Below are 19,496 nucleotides of genomic sequence, written 5' to 3'. Positions count from 1 at the left end.
ACACATTAGTCACTCCTTAGCCTATATGAATTAATCCTGTGAAGGAATTTACTTGTCCTATCACACAGACTCGGCCACCAACCGTAGGACAAAGACTGTTGTGCTAGGTTTAAATAAGGGCAAGAGTAGGCTTTTCAGAGTCTCAGTTGGGGAGATCATAGATCATGGTAATGATAGACCATAAGTTAAGGGAAAGGAGTATATGGTCCTAGGTAATTATTAGAATTATCCAGCTACAGTTCTTAATAAATTATAGAAGTGCCCATTGCCTAGTGCAAAGATAATAATAACAGTGACTGAGCCCACATTAAACTGAATTCTATTGGGAGTATATGCTTCATCAAGGGCTCAAACAATGTTCCGTAGGGGCCTCAATATCATGTCCATCAGACTAACATAAATGTAAAACACAGGGTAAACAGTATCAAACTGGTTACATTTCAACAGAGGTAACTCAACAGAACTACAGAATATCTCTCTAGTGCAAACGGAAAACAGTAGTGAAGAGCTCTGTATTAATCTATCACAAGCTGTACCTATATACTAGAGGGCACTATATAAGATGTGTTACCATACACCTGCTGAACCTATAAACTGGAGGCACTGTATTAGGCTTGTTACTATAAACAAGCAGTGATTATCGGTAGACCAAGGTGCCTGGATTATAGACTATTAGATTCCTCTAGTAAGTACATATAAATCTCTATGGTGAAACATACAATAGCACAACATCCAATATATAAAACAGTAGGGTAGGTGGCATTCAAGATTATATGAGGAACAATCATATATGACATGCTTCAGGATACATAATAACTGTGATAACAAAAAGAAAAGAGCACCAGAGATTGCCTTACAATAAATTATATAGCCTATGTCAGGGGGGGTATGTGGGGATGGGGTTTCCAATATCAAGACAAGGATCAGCTTAAACAATAGGACCTTGAAAGGGAAACATTTACTAGTATTTGGGACTTCTAATCATAAGGATAATATTGCAGCAGGTAAAATATGTCAAGAGAGGGTATGACAGAGCATCAGCAGATTGATAGTTGTCTCACTATCTGAAGTAAATATTAATATTATGGGCATAAACTATGTTTGCCTGTCTTATCTGAGCTATCATTGTAAGTGACTTCATAGGAGCTTATTATTCCACAGCCTCTAATAAGGGAGAGTCGACGGGTGACCTGGTGTTAGTAGGTGCTAATAAAGGAGGAACTACATATATACACATTGTCGGGGTCAGGAAATTTAAATATTGTAGTCAGAGGTACAATGAGTGAAAATGGGGTATATAGTGGGCTAACGAGGGCATACTAACATGAGAGAGTCATATAAGAAGCCGACTTATTACTTAAAGGTATTGGAACATGAGAAAAAAAATAAAAATAATAAACAATGCAGCGTCTAACTAATATGTCCCATAGAGAGTTATTACATCCAAGTTAAAGAGAGATGGCCAGTTATATTTATCTGCTTTCTAATACATTGGGGAAAGGTTAGGCTGATATTAAACAGACCCTGATAATAGGAGATAAAAAACATAGCCCTGTAAGTGAAACCTATGTCAGTTTTGGGGCTTTGTAATAGAGTCTCCAGTTCCTATCTACCCCACTCCAGACCTCAGGGTGGTATGGCGGTCAAGGAAGGAACTCACTCTCCAATTTTGCAAATGGGCCAGATCATGAGCAGAGTCCATCAAGGTCCAAGCGAATCTGGAGAATACATGCCACATGTGAAAAACAGAATCTGGCCGTCGGATCAAGTTGCTTATGTTGGTGAATGATCCATATTTTACAGGAGGCTGTCTCACAACTCTTGCAGTGGTAGATCGTGCATTTCCTTGTCTTCTGCCACTCGGGGATCTGGTTGTGTTGTCACTCAACGCAAAGCCGGCCTTGCCGTACCCAAAGGTAGCTGTGTACAGATCCTCACTCAAACTGACATCCAGGATAGTGGAGAAGGAACTGAGCGCTTCAACCCGGTTCTTATGTGTGGGTGTATCAGGGTTAAATCTCTGCACAGCTGACATCTCAGTTATGTATAGGGGTTGTTTACTCTCTCAGGCTTCCTCTTGTTGCGCAAAGTCAGCCGCCATCTTGCTTGTAGTGCTGTTACCTCGGATGAATTGAGCACTGATAGCATGCGTAATTGGGGTATTTGGCAGTCGCAGAGTGTTAATCGGCTCTGTGAGGGATGTAATACACTCCGTGTGAGACTGCGATGGTTTAGGCTCTGAGGTTGGTGCCGTAGAACTAAACTGGGATGGTCAGTGTTATTCATGTCCGCCGCCATTTTAGGTATTAATCTGTCCTCCACTCCAGACCGATCTCTAATTGTAAACTGTAGATCATGAAAACAGCAATCCATCCTCTCCTAAATTTGGCTAGACATTCAAGGGCCTGTTCACAGAAATCTGCCATATTTAGATAGGGGATCTGTATGGGTTACAATATAGCTGTGAGACCGGCAGCTATCTCTTCCTCGTGGTCAAACCACAAGGAATAGTCCTCAGCCGTTGTTGTAGTTGACTGCTTAAGGCTTCGTTAGTCGCTTCTCCTCTTTACACTTTTTTTTTTTTTACAAAGGGTTGCTGTCCTCCTTTATGAATGCAGGTCATGAAATTAGTTAGGAGGTATAAATTATGTTCTCCAGTAAGCTAAATGTTGATTTTTTTTTTTTATTTATTACAGGAGTTCATGATAAGTACGTCTTGTCTCCTCTGTAGCTGGCTCCGCCCCACAGTAATGGTAGTTTTTTATTTTTTGTAATTTTAGTTAAAAAATTTTAGTAATCTTAGGTTTTTTTATTTTTAGTAATGTTAGGTTTTATTAGTGTAAACATTTTATTTTTATTTCACAGGTAAGTTTGTATTTATTTTAACTAGGTAGTTAGTAAATAGTTATATTGTAGCTAGCATAGGTTTTATTTTTAGTTCACAGGTAAGTTTATATTTATTTTTAAATAGGTAGTTAGTTAATAATTGTAACTTTAATTTAGGTCTATTTTAATTATGTTTAAGTTAGGGGGTGTTAGGTTTAGGGGTTAATATAGTTTAATTTAGATTGTTGCGATGTGGGGGCCGGCATTTAGGGGTTAATAGGTTTAGTTAGTGTTGGCGATGTTTGGGAACGGCGGTTTAGGGGTTAATAGCTTTAGTTAGTGTTGGCGATGTTTGGGAATGGCGGTTTAGGGGTTAATAGGTTTAGTTAGTGTCGCCGATGTTTGGGAATGGCGGTTTAGAGGTTAATATGTTTAGTTAGTGTTTGTGATGTTTGGGAACTACGGTTTAGGGGTTAATAGGTTTAGTTAGTGTTGGCGATGTAGGGAAGGGTTCGGTTTAGGGGTTAATAGGTTTAGGTAGTGTTGGCAATGTGGGGGGGTGCAGTTTAGGGGTAAATAGGTTTATGTCGGAGAACAGCGGTTTAGGGGTTAATATTAGTGATTTAGTTAGTGTCGGTGATATGGGGGGGTGCGGTTAAGGGGTTAATAGTTTTAGGTAGTGTTGGCAATGTGGAGGGGTGTGCTTTAGAGGTTAATAGGTTTAGTTAGTGTCAGTGATGTCGGGGAATGGTGGTTTAGGGGTTGATATCTTTATTAGTGATTTAGTTAGTGTCGGCGATGTGGGGTATGCTGTTTAGGGGTTAATAGGTTTAGGTAGAGTTTGTGATGTGGGGGGGGCGGCGGTTTAGGTGTTAATAGCTTTATTTAGTGTCGGTGATGTGGGTGGCGTTGGCGGCGGCGGTTTTAGATAATTTTGTTTTATCAAACGCCAGCAAATTAGTTATGTTAAATTAAATCGTTTTTTTTTCAGATCCATTCTTTATTCATATGCATTATTCTATTCTATACTTCAGAATAGAATAATGCATATGAATAAAGAATGGATCCGAAAAAAAAAACGGATCTGAAAAAACTATTAACTTAACTAATTTGCCGAAACAAAATTTTAAAAAACTTAACTAAACTTATTTGGTGAAACTAAATTATTTATTTAACTAATCAAAACTAAACTAATTTTTTAGTGGCTCACATGTCTAATTACAAGTGGTGCACTAATGGTAATTCGGGATGAGATAAGTAGTATTGTTATGCTGCGCCAAAATTTGCATGCAGTTTGATATTACAATTCCATGGAAAATCAGATTTATCAGAAAGGTTTAACGGGGCCAATATTGCTCTAGCACACTTATTTAATAGATATCCCAACTGTGCTTAATAGCGCTTATATTACAAGTTGAAAGTTGCACTTGAGAGAAAGCCCAAATAGCGCTAGAAGAATTAGCACAACCAAGACTTAAAGTAAAGTGTAAGGGTGAAAAAAAGATTGAAAAAGTGTCACAAAACTCATGTAAACCACATTAAAATAGAGTATTACACTCATATATACACATTTTTATTAAAAAATATAAAATGTAAATTCATAAAAATGTTTTCAAAAGGGTTAAAAAGGGACATGGTATATATATATATATATATATATATATATATATATATATATATATATATATATATGACTTGAGAGAGAGAGAGAGAGAGAGAGAGAGAGAGAGAGAGAATTATTGAATCGAAATTTAGCAGATCTAGGCAAATAGCCCCACTTGCTTAACCCAAGAAGTACTCTGTATACATTGTTACCAATTCTCTTGATAGAAGCTTCACCAAGCAGCAAGTTAAAGCTACCTTCTGCTGATGAGAGTAAAAAAACTTGAAACCTGTCCAGAAGAAGGTTTTTATACTGATGAGCTGCACCTGAGCCTTGCACTCATTCCCTTCGGGATTAGGTGCATGCTGCTACTGGGCGAGCAGCAGTCCCTATAGTTGTAAGAGCTTTGGCCAGTGGCCCCAATCATCTTGGCCTTGCAGTATCTTCATCTAGCATGAGCTGCCTGCTAGCCTGGGACATCAAAAATATAGTACGGCTGTATGTAGCAGACAATAAGAGGAAAGTGGTTGGTCTTGCCCATGTGCAGACTGTGGTGTTGGAGAAGGTGATGGCATTTCACAGAGACAATTTGTTTTGTGTGCAACCTTTTCCCCAGCAAGGACACTTTGATGTGACTTTTTACAAGAAAGATTTTGAATTGTGCGGTTTGAAAAGTTTGGATGTTGTCTCATGTCCCAGAATGGATGGGATAACAGTTGTGGTGAAGACTAAAAGAGAGAAGCCGAAGAGGGTTCCGGTTAAATTACATATGTATAAGCCTTTTGTGCCAGACTCTCAGATTATTTTGGGTCTACAAAAATTCTGTATTTAAAACTCTCAAGCTGAAAATTAAAAAAATCATTGCAGGACTTTTAATGGAAAGAGGAGGTATTGGGTTGAGTTTCAAAAGAATGAACATTTTATGGTGGGGTCCATCATCCTTCCCAAACCTTCTCAGTTGGAGGAAATACAATTTTCTCTTTTACCCATTTATGCCTACCTATGTTTGAAAATGTTTATGTTTTGGTCATTCTAAAGATGAGTGCCCTGTGGAACTGATTTGAAGAAATTATGGTGGTGTAGGTCACAGATCTGCAGATTGCCTGGAAGCACAAAAGTGTTAGTTGTGTGGAGCTTTTGACCATTTGGCTAGGTCATGTCCTAAGCTTTTAGTAAAGAAGGCTACCTTGGCTGATGTTCTGGCTGGTCATGTTCCTGATCCCGTGACTGTTACAGATCAAAGCTTAAGAGATGTGCCTGAGCTACTTGTTCCTTCTTCCGAAGGAGTTCCAGCTGCTGTGACAGAGGACAAGTTAAGTTGTCTTTTGTCTAATAATGAAGAATTAGAGGTTCCAGAAAACTAGTTCCTGTTGTCTGCCTGTTGTTGACCTAGAGAAGGTGAACCTATGGATGTGGGTCAAAAATCCTTGAAGAGAAAGAAAGTTCCAGAGGAAAGGAACTCTTCTAGTAAAATTGAAGAGTTTAAGAGTTCTGAAGCTAGGGACTCTGAGGATCCTGGTATTTTGTCGGACTCTGCTTTTTATATTAGTGATATTCCTTTTCTAAACAAATCAGCTGTTGAAGAGTTTATGAATACTGTTGGAGTGATTGCTGAAGAACCAGAAGTGGGTATCCCCAGGACTTTCAGCCTGTAAAGCCCACAAAAGATAGACATCTAAGTCTACTGGGAAAAAAATAAGTTGCTTCTTATTGAACTCGCATTCTATTGGCTGTTCCGATCAGCCAATAGAATGCAAGTTCAATACGATTGGCTGATTGGATCAGCCAATCGGATTGAACTTCAATCTGATTGGCTGATTGCATCAGCCAATCAGATTTTTTCTACCTTAATTCCGATTGGCTGATAGAATTCTATCAGCCAATCGGAATTGAAGGGATGCCATCTTGGATGACGTCCCTTAAAGGAACCTTCATTCGTCATTAGTCCGTCGGTTGAAGAGGATGGCTCCGCGTCAGCTCCGTTGAAGATGGCTCCGCTCCAGATGGATGAAGATTGAAGATGCCGCCTGGATGAACACTTCTACCGGATGGAGGACCTCTTCTTAGCCGCTTGGATGAAGACTTCTACCGGATCAAGGACCTCCTCTGCGCACCTTGGATGAAGAATTCGGCTCAGCTGGGTGAAGACGACTCAAGGTAGGATGATCTTCAGGGGGTTAGCGATAGGTTTATTTAAGGGGGGTTTGAGTGGTTTAGAGTAGAGGTGTCTCGGTGGTGGGTTGTAATGGTGGGGGGGGTATTTTATTTTTATTTTCAGGTAAAAGAGCTGATTACTTTGGGGTAATGCCCCGCAAAAAGCCCTTTTAAGGGCTGATAAAAGAGCTGATTAGTTTTGTATTTTAGAATAGGGTAGGGAATTTTTTATTTTGGGGGGATTTTTTATTTTATTAGGGGGCTTAGATTAGGTGTAATTAGTTTAAACTGCTTGTAATTCTTTTTTATTTTTTGTAATTTAGTGGGGGGGGTTTGTATTATAGTATAGTTTATTTTATTGTATTTCATTTTATGTAATTGTAGGTAATTTATTTAATTAATGTAATGATAGTGTAGTGTTAGGCTTAATTGTAACTTAGGTTAGGATTTATTTAACAGGTAATTTTGTAGTTATTTTAACTAGGTAGCTATTAAATAGTTAACTATTTAATAGCTATTGTACCTAGTTAAAATAAATACAAAGTTGCCTGTAAAATAAATATAAATCCTAAAATAGCTACAATATAATTATTTGTTATATTGTAGCTATGTTAGGGTTTATTTTACAGGTAAGTATTTATTTTAAATAGGAAGACTTTAGTTAATAAGAGTTAATTTATTTTGTTAGATTAAAATTATATTTAACTTAGGGTGGTGTTAGGGTTAGGGTTAGACTTAGCTTTAGGGGTTAATACATTTATTATAGTAGCGGCGAGGTCCGGTCGGCAGATTAGGGGGGGGCAGATTAGGGGGTTAATAAATACTATGTAGGGGTCGGCGATGTTAGGGGTAGCAGATTAGGGGTTCATAGGGATAATGTAGGTGGCGGCGATGTGCGGTCGGCAGATTAGGGGTTAAAAATATTTATTATAGTGGTGGCGATGTGGGGCCTCGGTTTAGGGGTACATAGGTAGTTTATGGGTGTTAAGTGTTCTTTAGAGCACTGTAGTTAAGAGCTTTATATACCGGCGTTAGCCCATAAAGCTCTTAACTATAGCCTTTCCATGGGCGGTAGGAGTCTTGTCGGTAGAGGGTCTACCGCTCACTTCAGCCAAGACTCTAAATACCAGCGTTAGGAAGATCCCATTGAAAATATAGGATACCCAATTGGCGTAAGGGGATCTGCGGTATGGAAAAGTCGTGGCTTGAAAGTGAGCGTTAGACCCTTTCCTGCCTGACTCTAAATACCAGCGGGCGGCTAACGCAAAACTCTAAATCTAGCCATCTGTTTGCAAGAGTGTGGGTTATCTGCTCCTTTTAAGGAGGCTGGGTGGGATACTGGTCCTGCTGTTTGGTCCTTTAGTAAGTATTGTAATGATGGGATGGGTATTTTGTTTAGAGGGGATAGTTTTAAGATTCCAAGGGTTGGGCATGTGATTATGGGGATTTTTTTTTGTGGTAAGGTTTTTTGTATTTTCAATGTTTATGCTTCTCCTAATAAGAATAAGGGGATTGAGTTATTTGAGAAGCTTAGTTTTTTTCTTTGCAGGAGGGAACCTACTTTAGTTGGGGGGGATTTCAATTGTATTTTAGTTGTTGGTGATAGGGACGGTCCAGGGGAACATACTTTAGATAAGTCTGGTAAAGATTTGTTATATATTTTAAGATATTTTGGGTTGAGAGATGCATTTAGATTTAGTCATTCTTCTAATAAAAGTTTTACTTTTTTTAGTGAGTGTGGGAATTTCAAATCGCTTATTGATTTTGCTTTTCTTTCTAGACATGTTTTGGTTGATGATTTTGTTTTGACAAGAATGCCTTTCATGGATCACTAAAGTATTGAATGTGCAGTGAGTATTGATGAGTATGTGGAGTATGGTAAAGGGGTACATAAGTTAAATAATGAGTTGTTGGAGGATGAATGTGTTAAACAAAATTATGTAAAAAGGTTTGTATGGATGAGGAGTAAGAAGTAGAAATGTATTTCTATTTTGGATTGGTGGGAATGTGTTAAATTTGAATCTAAGAAAATTTTTATTCTAAGGAGTTGTGAGAAAGTGTGTAAGAAATATTAGGAATATAAAAGGTGGCAAGTGAGATTAAAATATTTGAAAGATTTAAGTGAATCAGGTTTGGAAGTGAGTGATGAACTGGAAGAAGCAAAAGAAGTGATTAAAAAGTGTATGGATGTGAAGTGTAGAGGCATTATTATGCGTTCAAGTATAGAGGAAAAAGAAAAAGGTGAGTAGTGTATTAGGATTTTTTTCAAGAGAATATGATGAGTGTTATGGATATGGAAGGTAGAGAAGTCAGTGGTAAGGTTTTGGGTGTGTTTGTAAGTTCTATAATAATTTGTATCAAGAGGGTGGTAAGAATATGTGTGTTGATGAGGCTTTTTTCAGGAGGATTGAAAATAGATTGACTGAGGATGATTGTATTGATTTGGAAAGAGATCTGTGGTGGTATTTAATGGGATGAAGAAAGGAAAATCACCTGGGGATAATGGTTTGACTGTTTCATTTTATGTTGCTTTTTGCGATTTGATTAAAGAGGATGTTTTTGATGTTTGTAACTGGATTTTAGAGAATGGCAATATGTATTTATCAATAAGAGAAGTTTTTGTTGTTTTGTTATACAGTATAAGAAAGAGGATAGAATCGGAGACCTATAGCGTTACTTAATATATATTATAAGATCATTGCTAAGGTAATTTCTAATAGGTTAAGAGATGTGATCGATGGAATGCTTGGTGAGGAGCAAGTGGGTACTGGGAAGAAGATTGCTGAGATTTTGGTTTGTTTGAGGGATGTTTAATGGTTATGTATGCTTTGGAATGCCGTCCCCTGCTCAGTGGCAGCCAATCGGCCGCTAGCAGGGGCAGTCAATCATTCTGATCATATTGGATAGGGATGATTTCAGTCTTACGACCATTGCTTCTTAACTTCCGTTTCAGACGGACCTGAAACTATGGGGATCCAAAGCAGCACCCGCTGCTTAATAAATGGAGCCCTACGAGTAAGTTTGTAGTGAATGTTTTTATTTTACTGATTAAGTGGTTATTGGGTCTGATGTGCATCAGGGTTGTCTGCTGTCTCCATATGTTTTTATTTGTGTGATTGAACCATTGCTGAGTATGCTTAGAAATGATTGTTTTGTTAAGGGTGTGGATGTGCCAGATAGTAGTGGAAGGTGTTTTGAGATGATTGGTTTTATGGATGATGTAACTGTTGTTGTATCAAGAGAGTTTAAGGAGGATTACATTTCATTTTGATATTTTTTTGTGGCAATGTCTTAGTTTGATCCGTGGAAGGCAATTTACATATTTTGTTGTGATAGAAAGAAATATGGGGAATTCGATTCTGAAGGCCTTTGGAAGATTACAAAATGGAAAAAATAGATTTAATGTTTATTTTTTTTATTTTTTTTATTTTTTTAAATAGTTTTGTTCTGTTTTTTTTTCTTTGTTTTTGGTTTTAGGGGTAGTTCGGGGTGTGAGGGTCAGTTAGCCAGCAAATTGTGGGTTCAGAACCATGGACAGCACTTGTTTAAAGGTGCTGTCCAATAAGCAAGGACAACCCAGGTTGTTCACCTAAAATGGGACGGCATCTAAACTTACATTCTTGCTTTTCAAATAAACATACCAAGAAAATGAAGACAATTTGATAATAGGAGTAAATTAGAAAGTTGCTTAAAATTGCATGCTCTATCTGAATCACAAAATAATTTTTTTGGCTACAGTGTCCCTTTAAGGCAAGTTTTGTTCGTTTAGGGTTTAGGGCTTTGCAGGATAGGTGCAGGATAGGTGAAGGATAGTGCTAAGGTAAAATGTTAGGGAAAGTAATGAGTGTATATATATATATATATATATATATATATATATATATATATATATATATATAAAAAATATACAGTATATATATATATATATATATATATATATATATATATATATATGTGTCTAATGTATGCATATGTATATATGCATGTGTTTACATTGAATTTTTTCATGAGGATACCTATGTCTCAAAACTGAAGATGTTACAGACGTGAAAATTGATATTTAGATACTCCTTTAAAAATAAAGAAACGTGTTTTACCATTTCTCAAAAATCCACTTAAGGGGGGTGAAAATGCGGGGGGGGGGGGGGGGGGTGATTTAGGAGGATACCTATAGCTCAAAAACCAAAGATGGTACAGACATTAAAATTGGTATTTAGATTCTCCTTTAAAAATAAAGAGGCAAGTTTTGTTAGTTTAGGGTTTAGGACTTTGCAGGATGGGTGAAGGATAGTGGTAAGGTAAGATGTTAGGTAAATTTATATATATGTACTTTGTAATGTATTTTGAAATGTTTTGTGCAACTTTTTATTTTTGCTAAACAGTTAACCACTGCTCTGAAATTGCGGTAATCATTCTAGTATACATCATGATTGCGCTCACGTGATTGCGTTTACTTTCAACTTGTAATACCAGTGGTAAGCCGGATGAGTGCAAACCCTCGTGATATACCCCTTATCGCTATGGCGCAAACGATAGCACTCCACTTGTAATGTAGCCCTAAATAAAAAATACCTGATAAAGCATGAATTAAAGTTATAGGCAGCTCATTAAGAGGCAATCTATAAAAGCATGTTATTACAGAAAGGGTAGAGTAGAGAACACTAGGAAAAGCCTCCCAGTAAAAAAAAAGGTTAGAGACCAATAAGGTAAAGGATTTAAAGAATGCCTGGGGTATAAAAGCTATCCTGAGCATTAATTAAGCCTCCACAGACTAAAGTGAACTTCCGAATTTCATCTGCTGACAGAACATTTTTATGAGTAAACACAATCAATGTTGTTTTTCAAATTCAACATCTTTAAACATGTGGCTTCATCTGAAGCAGCCAATATTTTGCGCAACAAGTAATTGTGCAATACGTGAAAATTGTTTAGTGATGATAAGGCATAGCCCACTTTAAAGGGACACGAAACTCAAATTTCTTCTTTCATGATTCAGATAGAGCATGCAATTTAAACAACTTTCCAATCGATTTCTATTTAATTTGCTTTATTCTCTTGGTATCCTTTGTTGAAGAAGCAGTAATGCACTACTGTGAGCTAGCTGAAAGCCAATGACAAGAAGCATATATGGGCAGCCACCAATGAGCAGCTTCTGAGCCTATAACGGTATACTTTCCAACAAAGGTTACGAAGAGAAAAAAACAAATGAGATAATAGAAATAGAATGAAAAACTTTTTTTTTAAAGGTATGCTCTACCTGAATCATAAAAGAAAAATGTGGGTTTCATGTCCCTTTAAAAGGACAATAACTTAATTTTAACAAATATTACTGAATCTCTATTGGATGTTCCTGTGCTTAAAAAAAGAACATATTTATGTTTGTGGTTATCAACCCCAGTTCTACACCAGGTGAGCATATAGCCAGTGATTTAAGCATACACACATATCCCTGCTTCCCAATTGCTCACCAGCTGTATCCTCATCTAGAGTGGCACAAATTAAATAAAATAGTTTGTTTAAAAACATAATGCCCTCTTAGAACACCCCCATTTTACTCCAGATGTGCAGTGATTGGAGTAAATGCATATGTGCCTGCTTCTCATTTGCTTAACAGCTATATCCTCATCTTGAAAGGCACAGAATCACAAGGATTAAACACAAAGTAAAATAAAATAATGTGTTTAAAAATAAAATGCTTTACAAAATATAGCATTTGAGCATTGCTTTACAAAATAGAGCATCACACTAGAATATCCCTTTAAACAGAACTCTTTTGTAAGTGTGATAGATATTGTTTAGTTTAACGCCCCTTTAATATGTGAGTTCCTTTTTAGATATTCCTGTAGTAATTACATTTTTTACAATACAATGACAAATTGTTTACATCTCAGTTCATATTAGTTTTGCCTATTTGCATATTTTGTGTATCTCATTTTTTTTAGACGTTCTGTTATTATTTAAGGTTAAAGGTTTGATTTTCCAACACTTTATACTTCACATTCCAATTGGACAACAAGGCAAGTTCTAACAGATGCAAGCTTTCTGAATAGAGGCTTAGCTATTAAGTAAACTATCAACAACCATACAAACAGATATTTATGGCACTCAGTTGTCCAGCTGTATTTTTTCTAACATTTGTACTATTTGACAATTTTAGTTTAAAGTATTTAACTAAGTAAAACTTTTTCATGTCACTTAACATTAACTACCATGGGCATAAAATAATTTGCTAAATCATGTGAATAAAATCAAATAAAACACAGAATTACATATAAAACAACCCAGTTTTGCATTAACCATAGAGTAGACTTGTATGGATTTATTGGTTAATGTATTGATTAAAAAATGTCAAATAACATGATAATTTTTAAAAGGAACTTATGATTTGACACATTTTCAGTATTTTAAAGGAACTGAGCTCATCAATCAGAGTAAGCAAATAAAAAAAAAACATTTATTTAAACCGTTTTTTTTAAGTTGAAGTGTGATATTGTTTAACAAATGCGTCCTAGTTAGCAGCAACTTTCTGACTATGATAGAAAAAGACAAACTCCCTTACTGTACTTATTGCAGTGTGTCCATAGTACTTAATTTATCCAGTGATCAGTTGCTTAAGTGGTAAGATTTAGTATGTATAAATCTTATGAAAAGCTTTTTTTAATTTATTTTTTTATTAACTATATAATACACTTGCTAATCTTATATATATATATATATATATTTTAAATTACATAAGAACATATTTATTAATGAACTGTCACACTTTTGTTATAAACATGTAAAAGGTATTTATATGAATGCAGCAATGGATAGCTAATCTAATTGGATACAAAGTATGGCATCCAGTGAATTAAGTCAATGTATTATAAGTACTTACCGAGTGCTTGATCCCCTGGGGGGCAGTTGGGAGATCCATGAACCAATTCCTTAGTGAGAATGCAGAGCCCCCCGAGTAAATGCAGAAGTAGCATGACTTCTCTTTGTTTGGAGCAAATGCACTGATGTGGCACAGCAGACAGAGCACACTGCCTGCTCAAATTGTTACTGTATGAACTCTAGAAACTTTCTTTCCAGGCAACCAATTTGCTCACGTGTTACAATAAACACATCCCTCAGGTCATGTTACAATTGCAAGTTGTGCTTGGAAAAACGATATGTAGCTTCATTCTTTTATTACTTTGTATATTATCCTCAGGGAAATGTGCGCATTGTTTCAATCATTATACATTCTTAGGTTATGTACTTTTATTGTGGAAGGTAAATTTCCTTAAAATGAATGAATTAAAGAACAACGTTTTTGGGGAAATAATAAAATCCCTGTAATGCTTATTTCTTTACATGAACCCATATTTAATGCAGTACAAGATGTGAAATGTTATGTTTACAAGAAGTAGCCACAATACCACAAAAATGCATATACATTCTTTCTGTGGATGTAATGTAACCCTCTCATTTCTGTAGAGTTATGTTATGTTTGTTAAATGTAGAACACTCTTTATATACTGAGCTTATGGAAACATAGATACAGCAGGAGACAGACCCAAATATTGCATATTTATTTGTAGAATGTTATAGGTAAAGTTTTATAGAAAGCAGAATTATCCACCATTACTTTTTTTTTACAGGCTGAAATGCTATCCCCCCAACACTAAATGCAACATATAACGGATTCCTGTGAGCAAAAGAAAGAGAGAAGCAATTAGCAAATTTATTCTGAATTTAAGCCCCAGAGAAAATACATAGGGATCAGATACATTTTCCAATGTTTCAATTTTAATTATTATTATTATTATCATTATTATTATTATTAGGGCTGTTGTTTTGTTATTATTTATAAATGGCTACAAATTTTTGTACAAAAAGTTGTAATAAAAGTAGACATACATAAAATGGATATAGAGTTTGTAATCTACAAATGTATTCAATCTTTAACAAAATATTATAAGAAAAAAATAATTAAAACTTGTAGACAAAAACATACATAAAACACACATATATTGTGTTCATTTTTGCCTCTTACGTTAAATAAATATGAATGTCAAAATTAGACATTTATAATTCACACAGAACATGCAATTTTAAGAGACTTTTAAGTTTACTTCAGTTATCAAATTATCTTGGGATCCTTTTGGGAACGCATAGTCCTATGTAGGTTCAGGAGCATCAGTGTACAACAGGGAGGTAGCTGGTGATTGGTAGCTTCACACATACAGTAAGGTCATAAATATTTAGACTTTCATAAAGTTAAAACTATTTTAGATGTTAGATATATATATATATATATATATATATATATATATATATATATATATATATATATATATATATATATATATATATATATATATATATATATATATATATATATATATAAAATTGTAGATTTTTATTTAATGAATATAGCTTTAAAGTGAAGATTTGATTAAACAAAGATCAACCTGTACCAGAATCATGGGAAAAGAAGTGTGGGGAAAAGGGACTGAACGGCTCCAAGCATGCCACTTTATCTGTGAAACATGAAGGACAGGTAGTGTTATGGCATGGGTATGTATGGCTGCCAATGGAACTGTGTTACTAGTGCTTGATGTAGATATTGATGATGTGACTGCTGGCAGTAGTAATTTGTTCCTTTATGCTTTTACATTGCAATAGATCTAAATGCAAAATAAAAGTTTTAAAATTATTGTTTTAAAGGCCGGGGGCCAATCCTTTAAGTTCCTCTTGAATATTTTTATTTCTCTGCCCTGGCCAATTTGCAGCAGATTTAAACAAGCTCCTCCAGATATCGCATCTATATTGTTAGACGGATATGCTACCCAAAAGATATAGGTGTATATATATATATAGGTTTTATATATATGTGTGTGTTTACAAAGAAATAACATTTTCCTGTATGTGAAGAACATGCAGTCAAAGACCTTGTCAAATACATTCACATTTTAACCCTTATACCTTTTTTTATTAATATTTATGTGACTAATTTTTATCAGATAGTGTTTATATGAGTGTAACTGTAATTTTAAATGTATTTATGTTGTGTTTGGTGCAACTTTTTGAATGCACTACCCTTTACACAAGATTTTCAGTCATGCTAACCCGATGCACTCTTGCAATCACATTTACTTACAAATTCTAATACGTGCGCTATTTCTGTAGTGCACAAAAAGCTGATATCGCTCACTCACAACAGTTAGCATACCACTTATAATATAGTCATTTATGAGGGATACAATTTTAGATTAATGTCCCTTTTAATGTAAATAAAGGTTTATGTCACAAGGCCTTGCAAAAACAACAGTGCTTTGTTTTAAGTGGTTTGTTCTTTGTTATGGTAACCAATCTATCCTAGTCTTCAAAGTGCAGACCACCATCAAATGGTCACATCTCTTACAGCAACTATAAGTTAAACACACTCCTTTATTTGTTTTTAGCAACTGCAAAGGTGTTATATACACAGTTAAAGCTGTGCTTGTGAGGCACTCCAGATGACAATACTGTGAGCAAAAAAAACATGTATATAATTCTAGGCACTGACCATAGCCTCATCTAGTACAAAATAGTGATGTTCCAGAAGTCCAACTCTGATTGTATTTGAGCCCTCTAAACACATGGTAAAAGAAGAAAAATGTGTTTTAAAATTATAATGTTCACAGAACATTTTATTTTTACCCTAGACTGTCCCTTTAGATGGACATAAAATTGTTTTTGAAATGTGTAACAGAGCTTCCAAAATTTGTTAATGCGCAACATATTGTGATTGCACATGCATCCATAAAACTGTTTATTGAAAGATTCACCACAGGCTACAAGTCACACTGGCATGCCACACAAGATGGAATGTGCACCTGACCTACTGCTGTATTTGTTCTGGTCAAGTGAACAGTAAGAGACGTCACAAAACCTGGGATAGCTTAGAACCATTTTTACAAATAAATGCATATTCAACAAATGTTATGATTTCAATGTAATTCTCATTTTTTTAGATCTTTTGTTTCTCCAAATAAACATTGAACACTCACATTTAACAGCCGTCTGCACTGGTGTCAGGAAAGGGGGAAGGGGCAAATGCCCCTTGGCATTGTGTTGTTTAGATCTTAACATAACAGCACCCACCTTTTTTAATTCATTGTAGTATAAATTAAAAATTAATTTAACTAATTAATAACCACACCCTATATATGTCTTCTTACTATTTTTTTACTACACTATTTGATATTAAGCATGAAACATTTAGTATTAATCTTTACACATTTTGTATGTGACTTTTAAAGGGACAGTATACTGAAAAATTGTTTTTCCCTTAATGTGTTTTCATTTACTTTTTTTTAACAACTGCAGAGTATAAAATGTATGAGAATTTGCACTTTAAATTGAAGGTAAACTTTGATGAATGAAAGCCCGTTTTTAAAAAATACTGTTAAAAACAGGGGCACTTTCATTCATCAAAGTTTAGAAAGCAGCTGTTTTGATTAAAAACTTACCTTTGTTTTTTTTCACAGCCAGAGCAGCTTCCCCCACCTGGAGATCGTCTCTTCACACGTCATCAATGACTAATCCGGCTTCCTTCAATCATGGCATGGCCTCAGGCAATGACTCCCCTGGGGGGAAAGCCATGATTGGAGGAAAAAAATTACATTTTTGCATGGGATTTCCATAGCGCTGGTATTACAGGTTGTGCGGTGAGGCTAAAATGCTTGGGTTCCAGCCTATACTGACACGATCCGTTCCGCCATCTGAGACCAGAAGTAATGAGTTTTGTGCAACAAAATTGTTACACAAAACTCATAACTAAAATGTTACAAAGTATACTAACATCCATAAACTGCCTATTAACCCCTATTCCACCACCCTCCTGCATTGCAAACACTAAATTAAATTTATTAACCGCTAATCTGCCGCTCCCGACATTGCCGCCACTAATAAAAGTTATTAACCCCTATTCCGCCACTCCCCGACATTGCCACCACTATAATAAAGTTATTAACCCCTATTCCCCCACACCCCATCGCTGACACTATAATAAAGATATTAACCCCTATTCCGCCATTCCCCCAATATTGCCGCCACTAAATAACGTTATTCAAGCCTAAACCTCTGGCCTCCCACATCACAGCCACTAAATAAACCTATTAACCCCTTAACCGCTAGTCCCCCACATTGCAAAAAACAAATTAAACTATTAACCCCTAAACCTAACAACCCCGTAACTTGAAATTAAAATTACAATATCCCTATTTTAAAATAAATAAAAACTTGACACTAAAAAAACTAAGTTTAAACTAACAATTAACCTAACATAACTATTATACTAAAATTAAAATAGCTACCAATTAAATAAACTAAATTTCACATTAAATAAACTAACACTACTAAAAAAACACTACTAAAAAAAATCTAAAATTACAAAAAATAACAAACACTAAATTACGAAATTATCCAAAATAAAAACAATTACACCTCATCTAATAGCCCTATAAAAATAAAAAATCCCCCCCAAAATAAAAAACCCCATAGCTTACAATAAACCTCCAATAGCCCTTAAAAGGGCCTTTTGTAGGGCATTGCCCTAAAGAAATCATCTCTTTTACCTGTAAAAAAAATACAAAGACCCCAAAACAGTAAAACCCATTACCCAACCAACCCCCCAAAATAAAAAAACCTAACTCTAACAAAATCCTAAGATACCCATTGCCCAGAAAAGGGCATTTGTATGGGCATTGCCCTTAAAAGGGCATTTAGCTCTTTTGCATTGCCCTGATAAGGGCATTTAGCTATTTTAAAAAAGCACAAACCCTAATCTAAAAAAACAAAACCATCCAAAAAAAAAACCTAACACTAGCCCCCGACAATCCACTTAAAGTTTCTGAAGTCTGGACATCCAGACGACGAGAAGTCTTCATTCAAATGGCAAGGTCTTCATCTATCCAGACTGCATCTTCTATCTTCATCCCAGCGGCGTCTCCTATCTTTATCCCTGCGGCGTGGAGCAGGTCCATCTTGAAGACATCCAGCGCGGAGCGTCCTCTTCATATGGTCACCGTATCTTCAATGCAAGGGAGCATTTTCAAAATGGCGTCCCTTGCATTCTTATCGGCTGATTCGATTTTTGAAATTCAAATCAGCCAATGGGATGAGAGCTACTGAAATCCTATTGGCTGTTCAAATCAGCCAATATGATGAGAGCTACTTAAATTCTATTGGCTATTCAAATCAGCCAATAGAATTTCAGTAGCTCTCATCCTATTGGCTGATTTGAACAGCCAATAGGATTTCAGTTGCTATCATCCTATTGGCTGATTTGAATTTCAAAAATCAAATCAGCCAATAGGAATGCAAGGGACACCATTTTGAAAAAGCTACCTTGCATTGAAGATTCAGTATACGGGGGTGACCGTAAGAAGAGGAGGCTCCGCGCTGGATGTCTTCAAGGATGGACCTGCTCCACGCTGCCGAGATGAAGATAGAAGATGCCGCCTGGATGAAGATAGAAGACGCCACCTGAATGGATGAAGACCTTGCCACCTGGATGAAGACTTCTCGCCGCCTGGATGTCTGGACTTCAGAAACTGTAAGTGGATCATCGGGGGTTAGTGTTAGTTTTTTTTTTTAATTTTTTTGGGGTGTTTATTTTTTTATATTAGGGTTTGGGCTTTTTAAAAAGAGCTAAATGCCCTTTTCAGGGCAATGCAAAAGATCTAAATGCCATTTTAAGGGCAATGCCCATACAAATGCCATTTTCTGGGCAATGGGTAGCTTAGGTTTTTGTTAGAGTTAATTTTTTTTTATTTTGGGGGTTGGTTGGGTGGTGGGTTTTAGTGTTGTGGGGTCTTTGCATTTTTTACAGGTAAAAGAGCTGATTTCTTAAGGGCAATGCCCTACAAAAGACCCTCTTAAGGGCTATTGGTAGTTTATT

The 19,496-nt window shown here is 35.8% G+C and overlaps 1 protein-coding gene across 2 annotated transcripts in view; it reads right to left on the bottom strand.

Annotated features, from left to right (window-relative positions):
* The window catches only part of CPZ (carboxypeptidase Z), a 283,985-nt gene extending 270,361 nt beyond the window's left edge, over positions 1 to 13,624 (bottom strand). For both annotated transcript variants that reach the window (XM_053704179.1, XM_053704180.1), the window contains exon 1: positions 13,461 to 13,624. In XM_053704179.1, coding sequence (XP_053560154.1) covers positions 13,461 to 13,554 — 94 coding nt within the window. In that variant the 5' untranslated portion in view covers positions 13,555 to 13,624. The remainder of the gene's footprint in view (positions 1 to 13,460) is intronic.
* Between the last annotated feature and the right edge of the window lie 5,872 nt (positions 13,625 to 19,496).

Source organism: Bombina bombina, chromosome 2, assembly GCF_027579735.1.
Source record: "Bombina bombina isolate aBomBom1 chromosome 2, aBomBom1.pri, whole genome shotgun sequence".
NCBI classification, from domain to species: Eukaryota; Metazoa; Chordata; class Amphibia; order Anura; family Bombinatoridae; genus Bombina; species Bombina bombina.
Note: the sequence above shows the minus strand (reverse complement) of the source record. Positions and strands in the feature narration are given on the sequence as shown.